At 49.1% G+C, this 16436-nt stretch overlaps 6 protein-coding genes across 6 annotated transcripts; 4 read left to right on the forward strand and 2 right to left on the reverse strand.

The window, feature by feature from the left end:
* Positions 1 to 3010: 3010 nt before the first annotated feature.
* N7466_003334 (uncharacterized protein) lies at positions 3011 to 3501 on the forward strand (the record flags this gene model as incomplete). The annotated part of the gene is made up of 2 exons (XM_057162731.1): positions 3011 to 3234; positions 3342 to 3501. 2 exons carry the CDS (start codon positions 3011 to 3013, stop codon positions 3499 to 3501), a joined length of 384 nt encoding a protein of 127 aa, XP_057023846.1.
* Positions 3502 to 3794: 293 nt separating this feature from the next.
* On the reverse strand, positions 3795 to 4739 carry N7466_003335 (Ribosomal protein S5 domain 2-type fold subgroup; the record flags this gene model as incomplete). Its single annotated transcript, XM_057162732.1, has 1 exon — positions 3795 to 4739. The coding sequence occupies one exon, from the start codon at positions 4737 to 4739 to the stop codon at positions 3795 to 3797; it is 945 nt and encodes a 314-aa protein (XP_057023847.1).
* A 294-nt stretch (positions 4740 to 5033) lies between these two features.
* N7466_003336 (4-diphosphocytidyl-2C-methyl-D-erythritol synthase) lies at positions 5034 to 6272 on the forward strand (the record flags this gene model as incomplete). Its single annotated transcript, XM_057162733.1, has 1 exon — positions 5034 to 6272. One exon carries the CDS (start codon positions 5034 to 5036, stop codon positions 6270 to 6272), a length of 1239 nt encoding a protein of 412 aa, XP_057023848.1.
* Positions 6273 to 6922: 650 nt separating this feature from the next.
* On the forward strand, positions 6923 to 8563 carry N7466_003337 (uncharacterized protein; the record flags this gene model as incomplete). The annotated part of the gene is made up of 1 exon (XM_057162734.1): positions 6923 to 8563. One exon carries the CDS (start codon positions 6923 to 6925, stop codon positions 8561 to 8563), a length of 1641 nt encoding a protein of 546 aa, XP_057023849.1.
* Positions 8564 to 10379: 1816 nt separating this feature from the next.
* Positions 10380 to 12062, reverse strand: N7466_003338 (uncharacterized protein; the record flags this gene model as incomplete). Its single annotated transcript, XM_057162735.1, has 1 exon — positions 10380 to 12062. The coding sequence occupies one exon, from the start codon at positions 12060 to 12062 to the stop codon at positions 10380 to 10382; it is 1683 nt and encodes a 560-aa protein (XP_057023850.1).
* A 913-nt stretch (positions 12063 to 12975) lies between these two features.
* On the forward strand, positions 12976 to 14703 carry N7466_003339 (flavin monoamine oxidase family protein; the record flags this gene model as incomplete). Its single annotated transcript, XM_057162736.1, has 2 exons — positions 12976 to 13282; positions 13403 to 14703. The coding sequence occupies 2 exons, from the start codon at positions 12976 to 12978 to the stop codon at positions 14701 to 14703; spliced, it is 1608 nt and encodes a 535-aa protein (XP_057023851.1).
* Between the last annotated feature and the right edge of the window lie 1733 nt (positions 14704 to 16436).

Raw genomic sequence — 16436 nt, forward strand, 5'->3', positions numbered from 1 at the left:
ATAGCTCAGGTTTTGCTATGCGGCATGCACATGCATTTCATTCCGTTGGCGCGGTGTGTTTCACACGACTTTGCGATATCGGCACCGCCAAATATTAACGGGGCATAATGACTGGCAAGAGAAAGTGAGATTCCGAGAATACGGCAGGTGCAATAAATTTCTACATATACTGTACAGTATAGTTCTCACATGAGATCGAATAGTCCACAACTGTGAAATAACATTGAATCTTCCACAGCCCTCTTATAGAAAATTAAATATCACACAGCAAGTTTAAAACTAATGCTCATACTTGTCAAATTGCGCATATCCTTAATAATCCTTTCGAATTAGGGATTACAGATTGATAAGATTGAATATGACCTCGACCTTGCTGGATTTAACTTTTTTAATCACGGTTACATAATAAGTTTAAACATGAAAATTTGCTCATAGTAAAAAAAACGCGCACATCCTCAATAATTCTTTAATAAACATCCAATTATGCACTATAGATTGATGTGATTAGATATAAATCAACCTTAGGTGAAATTAACTTCAAATGTTTTTCAATCACGGTTACACAATAAGTTTAAACATGAAAATCTGCTTATACTAAAAAAAACGCGCACATCCTTAATAATTCCTCAATAAACATCCAACATTTGACGCACTATGTATATATTGATCAGATTAGATATGAACTCAACCTTAATGATTTCAACCTTCTTCAATCATGGTTACAAGATGAGTTCAGAAATCTGCTCATAGTAAAAGAATCGCGCGTATCCTTAATAATTCTTGAACAAACATCCAATTAGGCAATCCAGATTGATCAGATTAGATATAGACTGGAATTCACTAAGGTTAATCTTTTTCAATCATACCGGTTACAAAATAAGTTTAGAAATCTGCTCATAGTAAAAAAATCGCGCGTATCCTTAATAATTCTTGAACAAACATCCAATTAGGCAATCCAGATTGGTCAGATTAGATATAGACTGGAATTCACTAAGGTTAATCTTTTTCAATCATACCGGTTACAGAATAAGTTTAGAAATCTGCTCATAGTAAAGAAATCGCGCATATCCTTAATAATTCCTGAACAAACATCGAATTAGGCAGTATAGCATAAACTGAACTTTACTAAGTTTAACCTTTTTCAATCATACCGGTTACACAATGGGTTTAAAAATCTGCTCATAGTAAAAGAATCGCGCATATCCTTATAAAACCATGAAAGAAATTGACTGGGGAGGACAGATTAATCGAATTAGAGAGGACAGATTGATCAGATTAGATATAAATTCAATCTTATTAAGTTTAACCTTTTTCAATCATGGTTACAAAAGGAGTTTAAAAATCTGCTCATAGTAAAAGAATCGCGCATATCCTTACAAATTGTTTAATCTATATTAGAACTTATAGATTAATAACTTTAAGTATAACATTAATATTACTTCAAGTGCTTAATTAATCGTAGTTACACAGGAAGTTTGAGTAATTTGTCATTATAAATGAATCGCGCATATCCTTAACAAACCTTGGTATCATATCAGAGATGGAATATTCCAGAACTCCAGGAGCCTCTTCTAGCTTGAGAGAATCAAACGTCGCACAGTAAGTTCAAAAATGCACATAACCTTACATTCTATAGCTCAGTGTTGAATGATCATGTATATCCTTATTCGCTCCTAACAAAATACTATCACAGCACTCTAAAAATCTCAAGGGCGCATCAAAGTGAAAGTTATCCCTTTCAAGAGGTGACACTTGGGGAGATCGCAGCGAAAACTCCATACGGCATCGTGTGGTGGAAACAGCGAGCGAAATGCAATCATTGCGATAAACAGCTGACACACAATTCATGCGAAAAGAGTAACACGCGCTTCCTCAAAATTCATCTTCAGCTCCGTGTGCATAATTGTGATTTTCCGTTCCAACCGTCCAGCACATAACTCTCGCCCCCTTTCGAGAAAATCCGTACGCTGGTCGCTGATCCCCCAGGTATGATGTGATTAATTGATGTTGTGGGACTGCAGGTCTGCGCGGAGCGCCCGGAGGGAGAGCGCGGATGTCCAGAGCTCGTTGATCGCGGCATCGACCCGTCTTGCGTCCTCCGCATGTATCGCCAATACTTGCTGCCATTAACTTCGGAACTAAGTCCTTCGCATCGCTTGGGTAGGTAGTCTTGAGAGGTTCGCATCAGTGGGATGCGCGGGCCAGCGCGGTGCGTGATGACGGGCGCAATTATGAAAGTAGTTCCAGTTTAGGATCAGGGAGACCGCTAGTTTATTAGTAGAGATTTATCGGCCTGCTACATGTCCCTATTAGTAAAAAACTTCCAAGATTTACCCAAACCTGGTTTTGCCCTGCTGAAGTGCTCACAAGGTACGGTAATTGCTCATCCTCCAAAACCACTTGGTGGTCTATTGCTGCTGGAATGGAGACAACACCCACCTGTGCAGTTTTAGTAAGTAGTTTGAGCTCACAAATAGATAGGCTTTTATTCCATAAACAATCAATAGATGCATGTGTGCAAAAGTGGAGATTTTGGCATTCTGCACAGAGAGACAAAAGGGTATATTTAAAGTTCAAGCCTTTCGCAATAAGCACTAAACTCCTAGACTAGAATCATAGAATGTGAGGGGGTTTATTAATAACCCCCACGACTAGAAATACTTCCGGCGCTACCTAATCCCCTTCCAAAAATTAATTGCAGAAAGTCATTCGACCTGAAGCTGTGAAATTTCGTTGATAAACATCCTGTTACGCCCAAATTTCCCATGCAGTAAATAACCGCGAATAGCCGCGCCCATTCGGCCGCGTCCAAAAAAGTGGGGAGAAAAGAATTTACCCCGTGCCAAACGAACACCGCGATGGTATCATCACCACCATAGACAAAGAACCTTATCAGATCCCGTCATCTCCATACGTGGATCATATCATAATTCCCGCCCGCTTCACCCGTCACCCATCACTCATTCCCTCCAGCACCTCAGACTTCAACTTACCGACCGCCCTGCACATCATGCCTATCACAAGAGAATTCACCCCACCGGCCAACGCCCGGCTTCTCGAATTGCCCGAGGGGCCCAACCCCAAGTTCTTTATTGCATTCGTGTCCTCTGATGACCCCATCACCTCCCAGCCTTGGTGTCCTGATGTCCGCGCCGCGTTGCCCCATATCAACGCCGCTTTTGAGGCTGAGGATGCGCACACCGTAGCTATTGTCCCTGTTGGGCAGAAGCCAGAGTATGTTTTGTTATGACGATGTTTATTTTTCCTTTTTTTCGTGGCTTTTTGAAGAGCTGGCGATGTTTTGCAGTTGGATTTTGGGAATCAAGGCTGATTTTCTTTAGATGGAGAGATCCCAAGAACGTCTACCGCGCGGATTGGAATATTCACAATGTTCCTGCCCTGGTACGATTTGAGCGCGTTGATGGCGAAGTCAAGGCAACTGGAAAGTTGATCGAGGGGGAGATCTTAGATCAGGCTAAGCTTGGTGCTTTTCTTGCTTGATTCAAGATTAAAAGGAGCCGAGGGTCCCCGGCTTGAGGAGTGTGTGATTACCAGCGGTGATTTTGAAAATATCATTATTCCCAGAACGTGAGGTTCATGCCATGACTTTTGATCTTTTGATCTTTCCATCTTTTTTATTCTCTCTCTCGTGCATTGTATTTTTTCGTTGTGGGAGCCGTTCCCTCGGATTCAATGAAACCGATACCCAAAGTGCTCAAGTGCTGAAACGACCACCCTGTTCTGTCACCTCTGAATATATTCCGTCGCAAAAGATTTGAACTAGGACTAGACGATCACCTACTAGCCTCAATAACTTTGACCCCCTCAACAGGACCCGCGGCGACCATCACCTCTCGAAAGATCGCCATCTTCTGTAGTTCCGTTCTCAGCCGAACAGCGTGCGCTTCATCCCTCGCCAAAAAAGCGCATGTAGACCCAGAACCACACATCAAACTTGCAGCTGCCCCAAACGCCCTCCCAGCTTCCAGCGCAACCCCAATATCAGGCAACAACCTCGAGGAAGGCACTTCAAGATCATTCACAAGCGAACTCAACAGTTCCATGGGTGGCGTCGTTCCCCAGGGAGTATCAATACACCCTTTCCGGCGGCAAGTATATGCCTCCTCCTCTTCAGCTAGAGAACCAGTCATATCACTATCATACTCCTGGAAAACACCCTTCGTCGACAGACCGCGCGTAGGAACAGCCAACACCCATATCCAGGGATAATCCGCTACCTCCAACGGAATTAATGGCTGCTTATGACCCAAACCGAGCGCCATCATCCCATTAATGAAGAACGGGACGTCTTCCCCGATCTGCGCCCCCAGCTCCATCAGTTCGTCGTCGTCGAGCGTACTTCCCCACATCAGATTACACCCCACCAGCGCCGCGGCCGCGTCAGCACTTCCGCCTCCAAGACCCGCTTCGGAGGGGATCATTTTTGAAAGCTCGAAATGTAGTCGTGGCGAGACGCCCACCTGCTTTGCTAGGAGGGCTGCGGCTTTTATCACTAGATTGCGACTGTCGTTTGGGACTCGGTCGCTGTCCATGCCTGTGACGGTCATGGTTGGACCTTCTGGGTTATGTGTGATAGTCAAGCTATCGTAGAGGGATATAGCTTGGTAAGCTAGTGTGATGTCGTGGTATCCATCTTGGCGTAAGGGTCCCACGCGGATCTGGGGGTTGATCTTTGCGGGGACTTGTAGCGTGATTTTTTGATAGGGTGCGATAGTCATGATGGCTTCGATTGAACTTGGAGATTTGAAAGTTCATTTATAAATGAAGTTTGGAAGATGTGGAATTGAAATAAGGTGTGAAGAAAAACGGAAAGGGAAATGGACCACGCGACACGTCAAATTGACTTGAATCTCATTAGCCGGGTCCTTGCCGATCTCAACGAACTGCAGATCGTAGAGGGGCAATCTGCAGAGATCGCGCTCATTACATCACCCGCATCATTTTAACTATTTCTCGCACAGCCAAGTCACCTATCCAACATTGTTTATTCGCATTAGATCCCCATGTTCAACATGCCCCAACAAACAAAACTACCAGTCGGAGTCGTGATCCCCGCAGCAGGGAGGGGCACACGCGCAGGACAGGGCGCGCAAAAAGCATACCGCCGCATAATGGGCGACACAGTGATCAACCGCACCGTGAAACTATTCCGCACCTGGAATCCAGATTGTCCCATCGTGATCGTCCACCACCTAGACGACACATCTCTCCTCGAAGCCTGCATCGACCGCGACGAAAACATCCATTCCACAACCGGAGGCGCAGAGCGCGGCGCCTCCGTCCTAGAAGGTCTTCGCTTCCTATCAACACTACCCGAAGCTCCATCACACGTCTTCATCCACGACGCCGCACGTCCATTCGCCTCGCACAGATTACTCGATGCTGTCCTGGACTCTATCCTCCACGACCCGTCCGTCGGCGTCATCCCCGGCCTTGCTGTCGCTGACACCCTCAAAAAAGCAGACGCGAATGGCTTCATTACAGACACCGTGCCTAGAGACGGCCTCTTCCGTGCCCAGACGCCCCAGGCTTTCGAGCTAAGGGTTATCCTGGATCTGCACGAGCAGGCTGCGGCCGCGGCTATGAATTACACGGACGATGCATCGCTTTTCGAGAAAATGGGCTTGCCTGTTCGAATCGTGCCCGGCGAATCTGAAAATGTTAAATTAACCTACAGCGCTGACTTCGACGAGGCGGAACGCTTCCTGAAAGCCAACGATCTAAGCCAGAGCCAGAGTCACCTGGCTAGCACCGCGTCTCTCCCAGACGTCCGCGTCGGTCACGGTTACGACACACATTCGCTCGTCCCAGGCACCGAGATCACCCTATGCGGCGTCAAGATCGCGCACAGCGCAACGCTGCTGGGCCACTCGGATGCTGATGTCGGTCTGCACGCGCTGACGAACGCGTTCCTGGGTACGATTGCGGCGGAGGATATTGGGAGCCATTTTTCGGATAAGGATCCGCGGTGGAAGGGCGCGTCTTCGGATATGTTTTTGCGCCATGCTGCGGGCCTGGTTAGGGCTGCTGGTGGTACGATTACGCATTGTGATGTGAGCTTTGTTTGTGAGCGGCCAAGGATTAGTGTGCATCGGGATGCGATGCGGGATGCTGTGGCGGGTATTGTCGGGTTGGATCGGGGGAGGGTCTCTGTTAAGGCGGGGACTAATGAGAAGAATGGGTTTGTTGGGCGCGAGGAGGGGATTGTGGCTTTTGCGACGGCTACGGTGGTTTTTCCGTGTTTTGTTTGAAGGTGGCGGGTAGGCTGGTTTGGATAGGATTTGTTTATATATATTTGCGTTCTAGGTTTTTGTGTGTATATTTTTGCGAGAGGAGTACAGGGTCAAGTTTGCATGGTAGTTGGCGGTTGTGTTTGTGATGATGTATACATCTGGTATACTACAGGTCGAATATAGATATCGTTCCAAGGGTTCAGGCGGCTGAAGAGAATGCAGAGTATAATTTTGGGTGAAACATGGAATGTGTCAAAATTGGCGTGACCTGTACCGTAGTGCGACGTCATAAACACGGTTCTCAGCTGTGTTGTGCTGCCGGCGATTTGGTTCGTATCCACTTCAATCCACTTCCTCCATCATAATCCGATCACTTGCCCTTTCAGACCAGGGGCGGTGTGAATCTTGGCTCAAGATGGCAAGATCCGTACGATAAAGGTACCGACGAACGGAAAATCGGCGCTATCAATGACCAATCCTGCACAATGCTGAAGATCGCTTATTCAAGGCGTTCATGCAGATCTGACAAGGCGGGGGTATTTGTCTCAAGGGCACGCGACATCCGTCGCGTGTCCAACCATCAATCAAGCACTTCTTAATTCAAAACTCCCCCCTGAGTCCTGACACATAACATCAAACCCGCATATCCCCCACATTCCCACCTCACAATGAGAATCTGCGTATTCCAATCCTGCTTCGAGGAGCTCCAAGCATCAGTCGGCGACTCCGAGTCCCAGCAACTATGCATGAACCCAGCCATCTTCACAACCCAACACAGCATATCGCACAAGACAATCCACAAAAAGACCGCCAAGCAGCAAATCGACCAAGCCACCGCAGAGGACCACGACTTCTACCTCAACTTCCTCTGGGGCACACACGACGACTCCCTCGCCGGCATAGACGCAATCCGCTACTTCGAGTCGCTCAACCTGCCGCACGCCGGCGTCCAGAGCTCCGAGCGCTCACAATCAAAATGGGACTTCTTCGCCGAGGCGAAACGCGCCCGCAGCCCGCTCGTCCCGGGCACAGAACACTTCCCGCTCTTCGTCAAGCCGGCGTCCAGCTACGGGAGCATGTTCATCGATCGGCATTCGCTGTGCCGCGACGAGGCCGAGCTGCGCGCCTGCATCGCGCGTTTGAACGGGCTGATGCGTCCTGTGCGGATCCAGCGCGCGCTTGCGCTCGGTCACGAGGACGCGGAGAGCTACGCTGATGCGTGCGAGGGCGCGGGCCGCTGTAGCACGGATATCGTCGTGCAGGAGTTTATCGGGGGCGAGGAGTACTCTGTTGTTGTTATTGCGATGGGAGAGAGCGCTGTGCCGCTGATTCCGCAGCGAGCGAGGTATAAGCGGGTTGGGGATGAGGCGCGGATCCTGACGCTGGAGTTGAAGTTTGATGCGGAGTCCGGGTATGAGTTGCTTTCTGAAGAGGCGGATCCGGTACTATGGAAGCATTTGCAGGATACGGCGGTGGAGGCGTTCACGACTAAGAGGATGTATACGAATTGTATGGGGTGCGATGTTGATATGCGGATTGGGACGGATGGTAGAGCTTATGTTATTGAGGTTGATCCGTTGCCGGTGTTTTTCTATCCGACTGGCTCGCAGCTTGAGGATACGGATGTCAAGCATGGGTTTCCTGGCTCGTATCGGGCTGTGATCAACACGTATATTACGAACTATTTTCTCCGGAATCCGGGCGCGCGCGGAGCTCGGTTCGCGGAGTTGGAGGCGCTTTTCGATGGCATAGCTGTGCCGGGGTCTGGTGCAGAGGATATTGCGGATATCGCTGCCTTGTCACCGTTCACGGGGACGGCGATTGATCTCGGTTGCGGAACGGGAAGTGTTGGCCGTGCTTTGCGAGATGATCCGCGGAATCACATTGCACATCTGACTGGCGTCGATTTCTCAAGCAGGAGACTGGGTATATGTCGGCAGGAAGGCGTGTACGGCGACCTGGTCCACGATCGCATGGAGTCTTTCCTTGCACGGCGAACGGAAATGGTGGACCATATATTCTGCCAGTCGGCGTTGGAGTTCCTTCCCATGGAAGAGCTGGACTTTGTTCTTGCAAGGTGCTTCCAGCTTGCGAGATCATCGATCACCATCGTGCTCGAAAGCCCCGCGAGTGGAAAGTACATGTCTGCGCCGTGGGACCAGGTTCGGGCGTATACTCAGGACCATTCCGAGAACATCAAGACTTTCCAGCTGCAGCGCGGCTGGAGTCTGCGTTCACCGGTGCAAAGAAATCATTGCCAAGAAGCCCATCGCTCCGTGTTTCATTTCCAGCGAGATCAGAATGTATAGACGCAGCACCATCATAACAATACCAAAGACTAAAGTTTCCTTTTCATCACCGATCTGATCTCTACCTTCTACGTCCATGGCCATAAGCAATGATGATCATCTAACTTCTTGGCAAATTTCCGTCGAATACGGGATGTACGTGTACGGATACGAAAAAGCAGCCAGCCCAACCCGAATGCGAAACGACGCCAAATGCCCAAATCAATCCAAGACATGACCGATTTTCAATCTAAACACTAATCTAATCTTATCCTTATCCAGCCGCCAAGATATCCCTTTACATAAACCCAAATCACATGAACAAGCATGAATGACCTAATGACCTCACGCGCCCCATTTTACCGAGATAAGCCCGGCCTCCTGTCCTCACTAGCACCCGCCACCGACCAGCCCAACCCAACAGCCATCCAGGTACTCCGTACTGACTCACTGCACAGGGTATATGGGGTGCATTAACCCGACCTACCACACAATGTACGACGTGTGACGTACTACTCCGCGTCCAGGATAGCGCCAGCCTAATCAATCTGCAATCTCCAATACGTATCGGAGTACGGTACTTGCGGGGGTATCTCAGCCGCAGCCCGGAGTAGCCTTGTACTGTGTTGTGCCTCCTTTTCCATACAGGGTAGGTCCATGCAGATTGGACTTGCCCTTCGCGTGTTTATCTCCGGTCCAGCTCGCGTACGGCCGTATCTGGAACGTGTAACGGGGTGTATTGATTCTTTTGGGATGCGGGTGGAGATGCCTGTTAGGGCTGTTAATGTTTAGGGTGAGTCCTGCCGAACGGCGATCTGGATCGTCGGGAGTTGCGAAGGTTGATGATGAGTAGCGGGGCGAGTGTGTGTGCTCTGTATGGAGGCCGGGATCCAATGGTGTGGAGCTGGATTTGTTTCGGGTTTGGTTGGGTGCGGAGAAGGATGCGGATGAGAGGGTTGGGCCGGGGTGATTGGATTGGATCGGCGGGGAAGGTTGCATGGGCTTTATTAGTATGTATGTCGTGGTTGGAGCAAGGCTTGGGATTGGTTGCGAAGCTATGTACTAGTACTAGATTTCAAAAGGGTTTGATATTGTTTATGGAGGATATCTACGGAGAAAGGATGCTATTTTGCAGGGTTTGGACGGCAGGCGGAATGAGATGCATTAGGTGCGACTTAAATCTGGGTTGGGATAGGGGGCGTTTTTCGATGACTGCGGTTTAGAGCGTTATCTATAAGCGACCTTCATGCGGGGATTGGGAGATAAGGCTTAAGCCTTTCGGGAAGAGGCTTAGCGTTGGCTTGATCCAGATCCGGAAATTCTCCACCAGCGGACCAAGAGCCCGAAATGGATACTTGGACCGGGTTTCCCTGCTTATCGTTGCCACGCATGGGGATTTGAGTTTCATCCTGTCATCTCACGAGGGGTAAAGGGTCAGACTTCGGGGTTAGCCATGGATCGACCCTGGAGCTTGTGCACTTTATTTGATGTGGATGTTTGATGTACGAGGGTTTAGAGGTATTGGAAAGGAATGGTTTTGGAGAAGAAAAGTAAATGGGTATTCGGGTGAGGTATCGCCCGCGCTGTTCAGTCTAGATGTATGCGAGATGCAGTAGATGTAGATAGAAAGCAAAGAAAATAAACATAAGATGTGCAGATCAACGAAATATGTAAAGCACGCAGGAACGTAGACAGGAAAAATTATGAATACATAATGCGATGCGAGAAGCGGAATGTGATGCGATAGTAAGTCGCTAAATAGCTGCAGAAATGCAGTGAGTGTAGTAGTATTTACCAAGTGCGCTTGGGAAATCTCTCTCTCGACAGGACCAGTGAGCTAGAGATGACCGTCGCGGATACGGAGGAAGTTCTCGTATCGCTTTTGAGTAAGGCGACGGCACTTCTTGCCCCAGTAGATCATGGGGGCAGTCGTCATCAGGAATACAAAGCTCAGCACACCAATGGCGACAAAGACCTGAGTCAAACTCTGTGCGTCGATCCAGTATTGGGCGGAGAAAGTGAAGATGCATCCGATCGTATTATTGATCACGGACACACCCACCATGCCCTCGAGAACCATATCAGGGTATGCGTCCTGAAGATAGGCCATGCTGAGATCACCTGCACAACCCCAACCGAATCCAATGAAACCCAGTCCAACGTAGGGCCATGGCCAATCCCAGCCCTTGTCGGACCCAATACCGAACAACATCAGACCCGCTGGGCCGATGAAGGCAACGGGGAAGAGGAGCCACAGGCGCTGCTCCGCTTCGAAGATACCACCATTTCGTCGGGCCGTCCAAGTCACGAAGTAATCGGAGAACCAACCACCGTAAACACAGCCGATGCAGGCTCCGATCAAGGTAGGCACGTTCATAATGCCCACCGCGGCATCGGTGTAGTACCAAGGAGCCTCGTACCAATTATCCTCTTCAATGGTCAGATAAAAGGTGAGCCACGCATCCTGGGCGCCCCATTGCAGTCCCGAGTAGATAACTGCAGGGAAAGTGAAAATGCGCAGGGTGTGCCAGATGCGGAGGTAGTACTGCTTAAAGCCGGTACCGATCATGGTCGGCGAAGGAGTGATCAGCGCGATGCGCTGCCAGTAGGTCTTCCCCTTCTTCTGACCGCTCTCGATGTCTTCGGCGCTGGCGCTGCTGACGAGGATGGGTTCGACGTTGGCGGGACGGTCGTCCTTTTCATCCAAGGTCAATTGGGGCGAGGTAGCACCCCCTGGGCGCACGTTCAACCCCTGCAGGACGGCCTTGCGATCAAAGGCGGTCTCCTCCAGTCCAAAGTAGAACACGATGACCAAGAATCCCGAGATAATGGCCCCAAGCCATCCAGCCCATCTCCAACCCATCACCGGGCTATCAGTGATGAAACCGGCGACCAGTGGTCCCATGAATGTTCCAATACTGGTCGCAAGAATGTAGAGACCCAAGACCATACCACGGCTATGCTGGAAAAAGAGATCCGACAGGGATAGCTGGGCCATAGCTTCGGCGCATGATTCCGACGCGCCGACGAACAATTGATTCCAAATGTTGTCCTGGACAGTTTCGACGTTTGCGAACCAGATCGATCCGATGATGGAGAAAAGCAAGCAGAGCAGGTAGGAGATACGACGGCCGTATAGGAAAGGGGCGGGACTCAGGAGAAGAGTACAGTAACCGATTCCGACAAACAAGACACCAGCAGCAATATTGATGTCATTCCAGCTGATGCCGAGCTGTTCATTCATACCATTTCCAGCGGTGCCTGCATCGTTGGAGGTTGCGGCGGTGAATGCGACGATGAATAAGATCAGGAACGCGTGCCAATAGCGGCGCCACGTGCTCCAGTTCAGTGGATCATCGGGGGAGTTGGTCGGGGTTGGAATCAAGGTGATCTCCCCGTTTGCGTCGGCCAGGCGTTCCGTACCGTTCAAAGGTGGTTCTTCCTCCATCGCTAGTTGAGGATCGACTGGAGTATTGAGCTCCGTCGGTGCCCACGTTGGTGCATTTAAGTCAACGTTCATCGGATTCTTCTTATGGCGGTCCCGAGGGATCACTGGATCACTGGATCACTGGTTGGAGATTAGAGAGATAAGGACAGAAGCTTAACGCTTCTGTCAATCCGCAAGGACTTGCTTAAATATGACTAGCACGGGACGTGCTCATGCGGGTGTGAGAGGTAGGAAAGATAAAACAAAAACTCTGAGGGAAAAATTAAAAAATTATTATTGTGGTTTTTATTTTTTTTTATTTTTTACGGGAAAAAAAAAAAGGAAAAACCTGGTACGGAAAAGAGGGGCGGGTAGAGATAAGCGCCGTTTACTCTGGATTATTATGGGTAATTCGATAACCCCTTTGGATTTAGTCCAGGTATTTTCCTTGGTTTTTTGTATGTGTGTTTTCGTTGGTGCGGGGACTTTGGTCTCTTGCTACGTAGTGATTTTGATGTGGTTGATTGGTTTGATTGGTTTGCTTTGGTTTGTCGTGGCTTACGTAGACTTGGGAGTTACTCCTTATAGTTCGTAGTATACGGAAATGGAGAGATCAAGCATATTGAACGGTAAACGGTAAGAGCTGACTCTCAATGAACAAGTACCAGGCAAAAAGATACTATCAGAATTACATATATTGATATATAATTTTTTAGAAGCTTGTATTTTATAAATCTGAGATTAGAAAAAAATAACAAAAATAAGAGAATAAAAAAGAATTTATTTTTATTTATTTTTATGAAATTCGATTCTAATGTGGCGTGGATACTGTATCCATACCAGTACATTTCGTAACCGTGGATTACCCAACTCATTCCCCCCCCCCAGGGCTAAAAATGTTAAGTACCCCTCGCCACCTCTCTCCTCCTCCAATTTCTCAACCTCCAAACTCTTTTTTTTCCACAACTTGCTGTTCAGCAGCCGAATGTCAACTTGTCAACTCAGAATGGCCCAAGAATTTCACATCTCCTCTGCCCTCTCCAGCAATGGTCCCTTAAAACCAAGTAATTGTGGCTCCGACCTGGCTGCGCGCCTCAACGCCGCGACTCTGGTGGAGTCTGCGCCCGATGAGGCACCACGCACAGCAAGGTCGGAGCCCAAGAAGGTGATTGTGGTGGGGGCTGGTATTTCGGGCCTTCGGGCCGCTGCCGTTCTGCAGCGTCACGGATGTGAGGTCGTCGTGCTGGAAGCGCGCGATCGCATCGGTGGCCGAATTTTGACCAGCCGGAACGGAGATCACGTTAGAGATATTGGTAGGGTTCCGAAGAGGTTACAATGAAAACCGGTGGTGACCCTGACCTTCCAGGTTTCGTTTTAATGCGAAGGCGACAATTGCGAAACAAAGAAAAATGTTCCGGCTAACGATCCCCTAGGTGCTGCCTGGATGCACGAAACTTCCCAGAATGGTCTGGTGAAACTCATCCCTCGGCTAAACATCCCCTATTATTATGACGACGGTGCCCCGCTGTACTTTACCCGAGAGGGCCGAGCCGGTTCCCAATTCAAGGCGAAGAAAGTCGCCGATGAATTCGCGGATTACTGCGAATGGTTCTACGAAACTCATCCGGACGCTGAGGATCGTCCCGTCGATGAGTTCGTGCGCCAGTTTGTCCTCGAACATCAGCTGATTAGTGATGATGAGCGGATCTGGGCTCCCCAGGCCGTTCGCGAGGTGGAACTTTGGCTCGGAACTAGTACGCGTGAGGCCTCGTCGAAACACTTGTCCTACTTTATAACCGAGCGAAACCTGTATATGAAAGGCGGTTACGACCGCATTGTGAATTGGACCTCCCAATCCCTCCGCCAAGATCCCAGCATCATCCGACTCAACCATCACGTCGAGAAAGTCGAATGGAACGACGAAGGCTCCAAGCCCACGCGCATCCAATACAAAGATGCTACAACCGGAGTTGCTGGAACCTTGGAAGGTGACGCCGTGGTGATGACCTGCCCATTGGGCGTTTATCACCATAACTTGATTGATTTCAACCCGCCCTTGCCGAGTGACATCCAAGAGGGCATGTCGAAATTCAGCTACGGCGCCCTGGGCAAAGTCTTTTTCGAATTCACCGATGTTTTCTGGCCCAAAGACAACGACCAGTTCATCTTCTACCCCTCCCCCTCCGACGAAGAACTGGATACCGCCTCCGGCTCTTCCGTCTCATCCTCCAACAGCATGAGTTCCTCCATCCAGGAAAAGGACAACATCCTCAACTACGCCACCGTCACCATCAACCTCTGGATCATGACCGGTGGCAAGGAACTCTGTGTCCAAATCGCCGAGCCCCTCACGCAGCGCATCGAAGCGATGACCGACAAAAAGGAGATCTACCGCTTCTTCGAACCCCTCTTCAAACTGCTCCGTGCGGAGCCCTATAAAGCCCTCCCGCGCCTGGTCGATGTTGAAACTACACACTGGACCCAGGACCCGCTGGCCGGGTACGGGACTTACTCTGCCGACAAGGTCGGCGATGACCCGGATCTTTTGATCGATGCCTTTGAAAACCACAAGGACAGCGCCTTGCAGTTTGCAGGTGAGCACTGTACCATGGTGGCTAATGGCTGTGTGCATGGCGCGTATAAGACGGGTGAAACCGCCGCTGCCAACCTGCTGCACCGATTTGGTATTCCGTATGACGGACATGATGCCGTCAGCGATGCATTTGACATGTAATTACGATGTCAGGTTTAAAGCCTTTGGAGGTGATTTAAGAGTCACTTGGCTGGTCCTGATATTCAACATTATCACTCGAGCATAGCCAGAGCGCACCCCAGTGCACTCAGTATAGCCCTGGAGGTTTGGTTTTTCTGCTTTCCTTTTTTTTCCACTCACATTTTTTGGGCATTTCATACTCACGCTTTTTTTTTACATATTCCATTATATAGCATCTAACGGCCATGTAGCAGTCATCAATATGAATACAAGCCTGTGGGTTGTGAGATATAACTTTTGAAACCAGTCTTGTTTTATTTCCGTATTGTTTAGGACTGTATGGTTCCCTAGATAAGTACTAATACTGACAACTGGGCACAACCTTGGCTTGAAATTCACGGGGCCGAGGTCCAAGGTTGAAGTAGAACCAGGCACCATCTTGGGATATGCACAAATGCACACACAGTAGCTCCAGCTCCAGCTCCAGCTCCGATTCTGCACCTATCATGCAGCCCCATGTGGTACCTGCATCTCATATCCAGTAAACTGTAAATTAGAGTTTAAAGTAAGCAATGAACCACCCGAAAACAAACTTTGAGGCCCCATCTCCTTCCAAGGTTGGTAACATGTATTAACCAGTTTGGGGAGCTCGAGATACTAACGTCCCGTGTAAGTTGTAACCCATGCAATGGATTTAGCCCGACTCGGTAAGTCCGACAACGACAGAGATTTCGATGCTCAAATGTTCAACTTTTAAACTAAACAACGCTCAATTGGGCATTTGAGTGCTTATACTCCATCCTTCATGCAGGATTCTCAGCACCGGCTTATAATCATCGTGTAACTTTCATGCACATCAGCTATCACACATGTAATGCTTTGATGCCGCTTAATCTATGCATGCATCCAGTGTATAACTCATGAGCTGCAGATGTGTAGGGGGCTTCCAGATCAATCCCCTAATCTTAAACACCGGCCTCATGGCCATCTAGATTCCAGTCACACCGTTTAATACGGGTAAAATTGCACATGGATGAAATTTTGCCCGGGGAGTACAACGTGCGACCTCAATTTAGGTACACCCGAACGGACACGTTCCGTTTCCTTCTGTTGTGTTCTGTCTGATTTCTGTTTCTGTTTTGTTTTCATGCAGCTTGCATCATAACGCGTCGCCACAGATTCGTTCTTGAGCACTTCAAATCAGACATGTGGGTGGCGGATGACTCAGCGCTGCTTGCGGGATCCACCTGTGGGTCGTGCCGCGAATTCAAATTTTCTTATCGCGCGATAAGTGATTTCACCTCGGGAGCTGACGTAGGACGTACCGTCGAGAAGGTCGGGGCGCACAGAAGGATCACGTGAGGCGCGTCCCTCAGTGGTCAAGCACCAACCTATCCTACGATAGGATAAGAAGAAAGACAAAACATATCTAAGGACGAGAGGGGATCCCATTCACGGCAATGCACTTATACAACGTGGCTGTCTTAAATTACTCAAGTGCTAGTGCTGGCCCAGAACTGCCACCAAGGGGGCTGAACCGAGTATGGGTCACGTTATACCACGTGGGGTCACCTGACGCTGGTTTTTAAGTGAGTTGCTTCGGGGCCCGAATACGCGTCACGTGCGCGAATCCTTTAGACAGCCTCACTTCGTTCACCTATGAACTACTCTGGGTCAGACACCGTCTGTGAAGGGCTGGTGCAATACATGAGTCAGGCCCACTGAGCCTCTATATTATGTAAATTTCTGACTTG

The sequence above is a fragment of the Penicillium verhagenii genome (genome assembly GCF_028828195.1).
Source record: "Penicillium verhagenii strain IBT 33310 chromosome Unknown utg000004l_segment0_segment0, whole genome shotgun sequence".
NCBI classification, from domain to species: domain Eukaryota; kingdom Fungi; phylum Ascomycota; class Eurotiomycetes; order Eurotiales; family Aspergillaceae; genus Penicillium; species Penicillium verhagenii.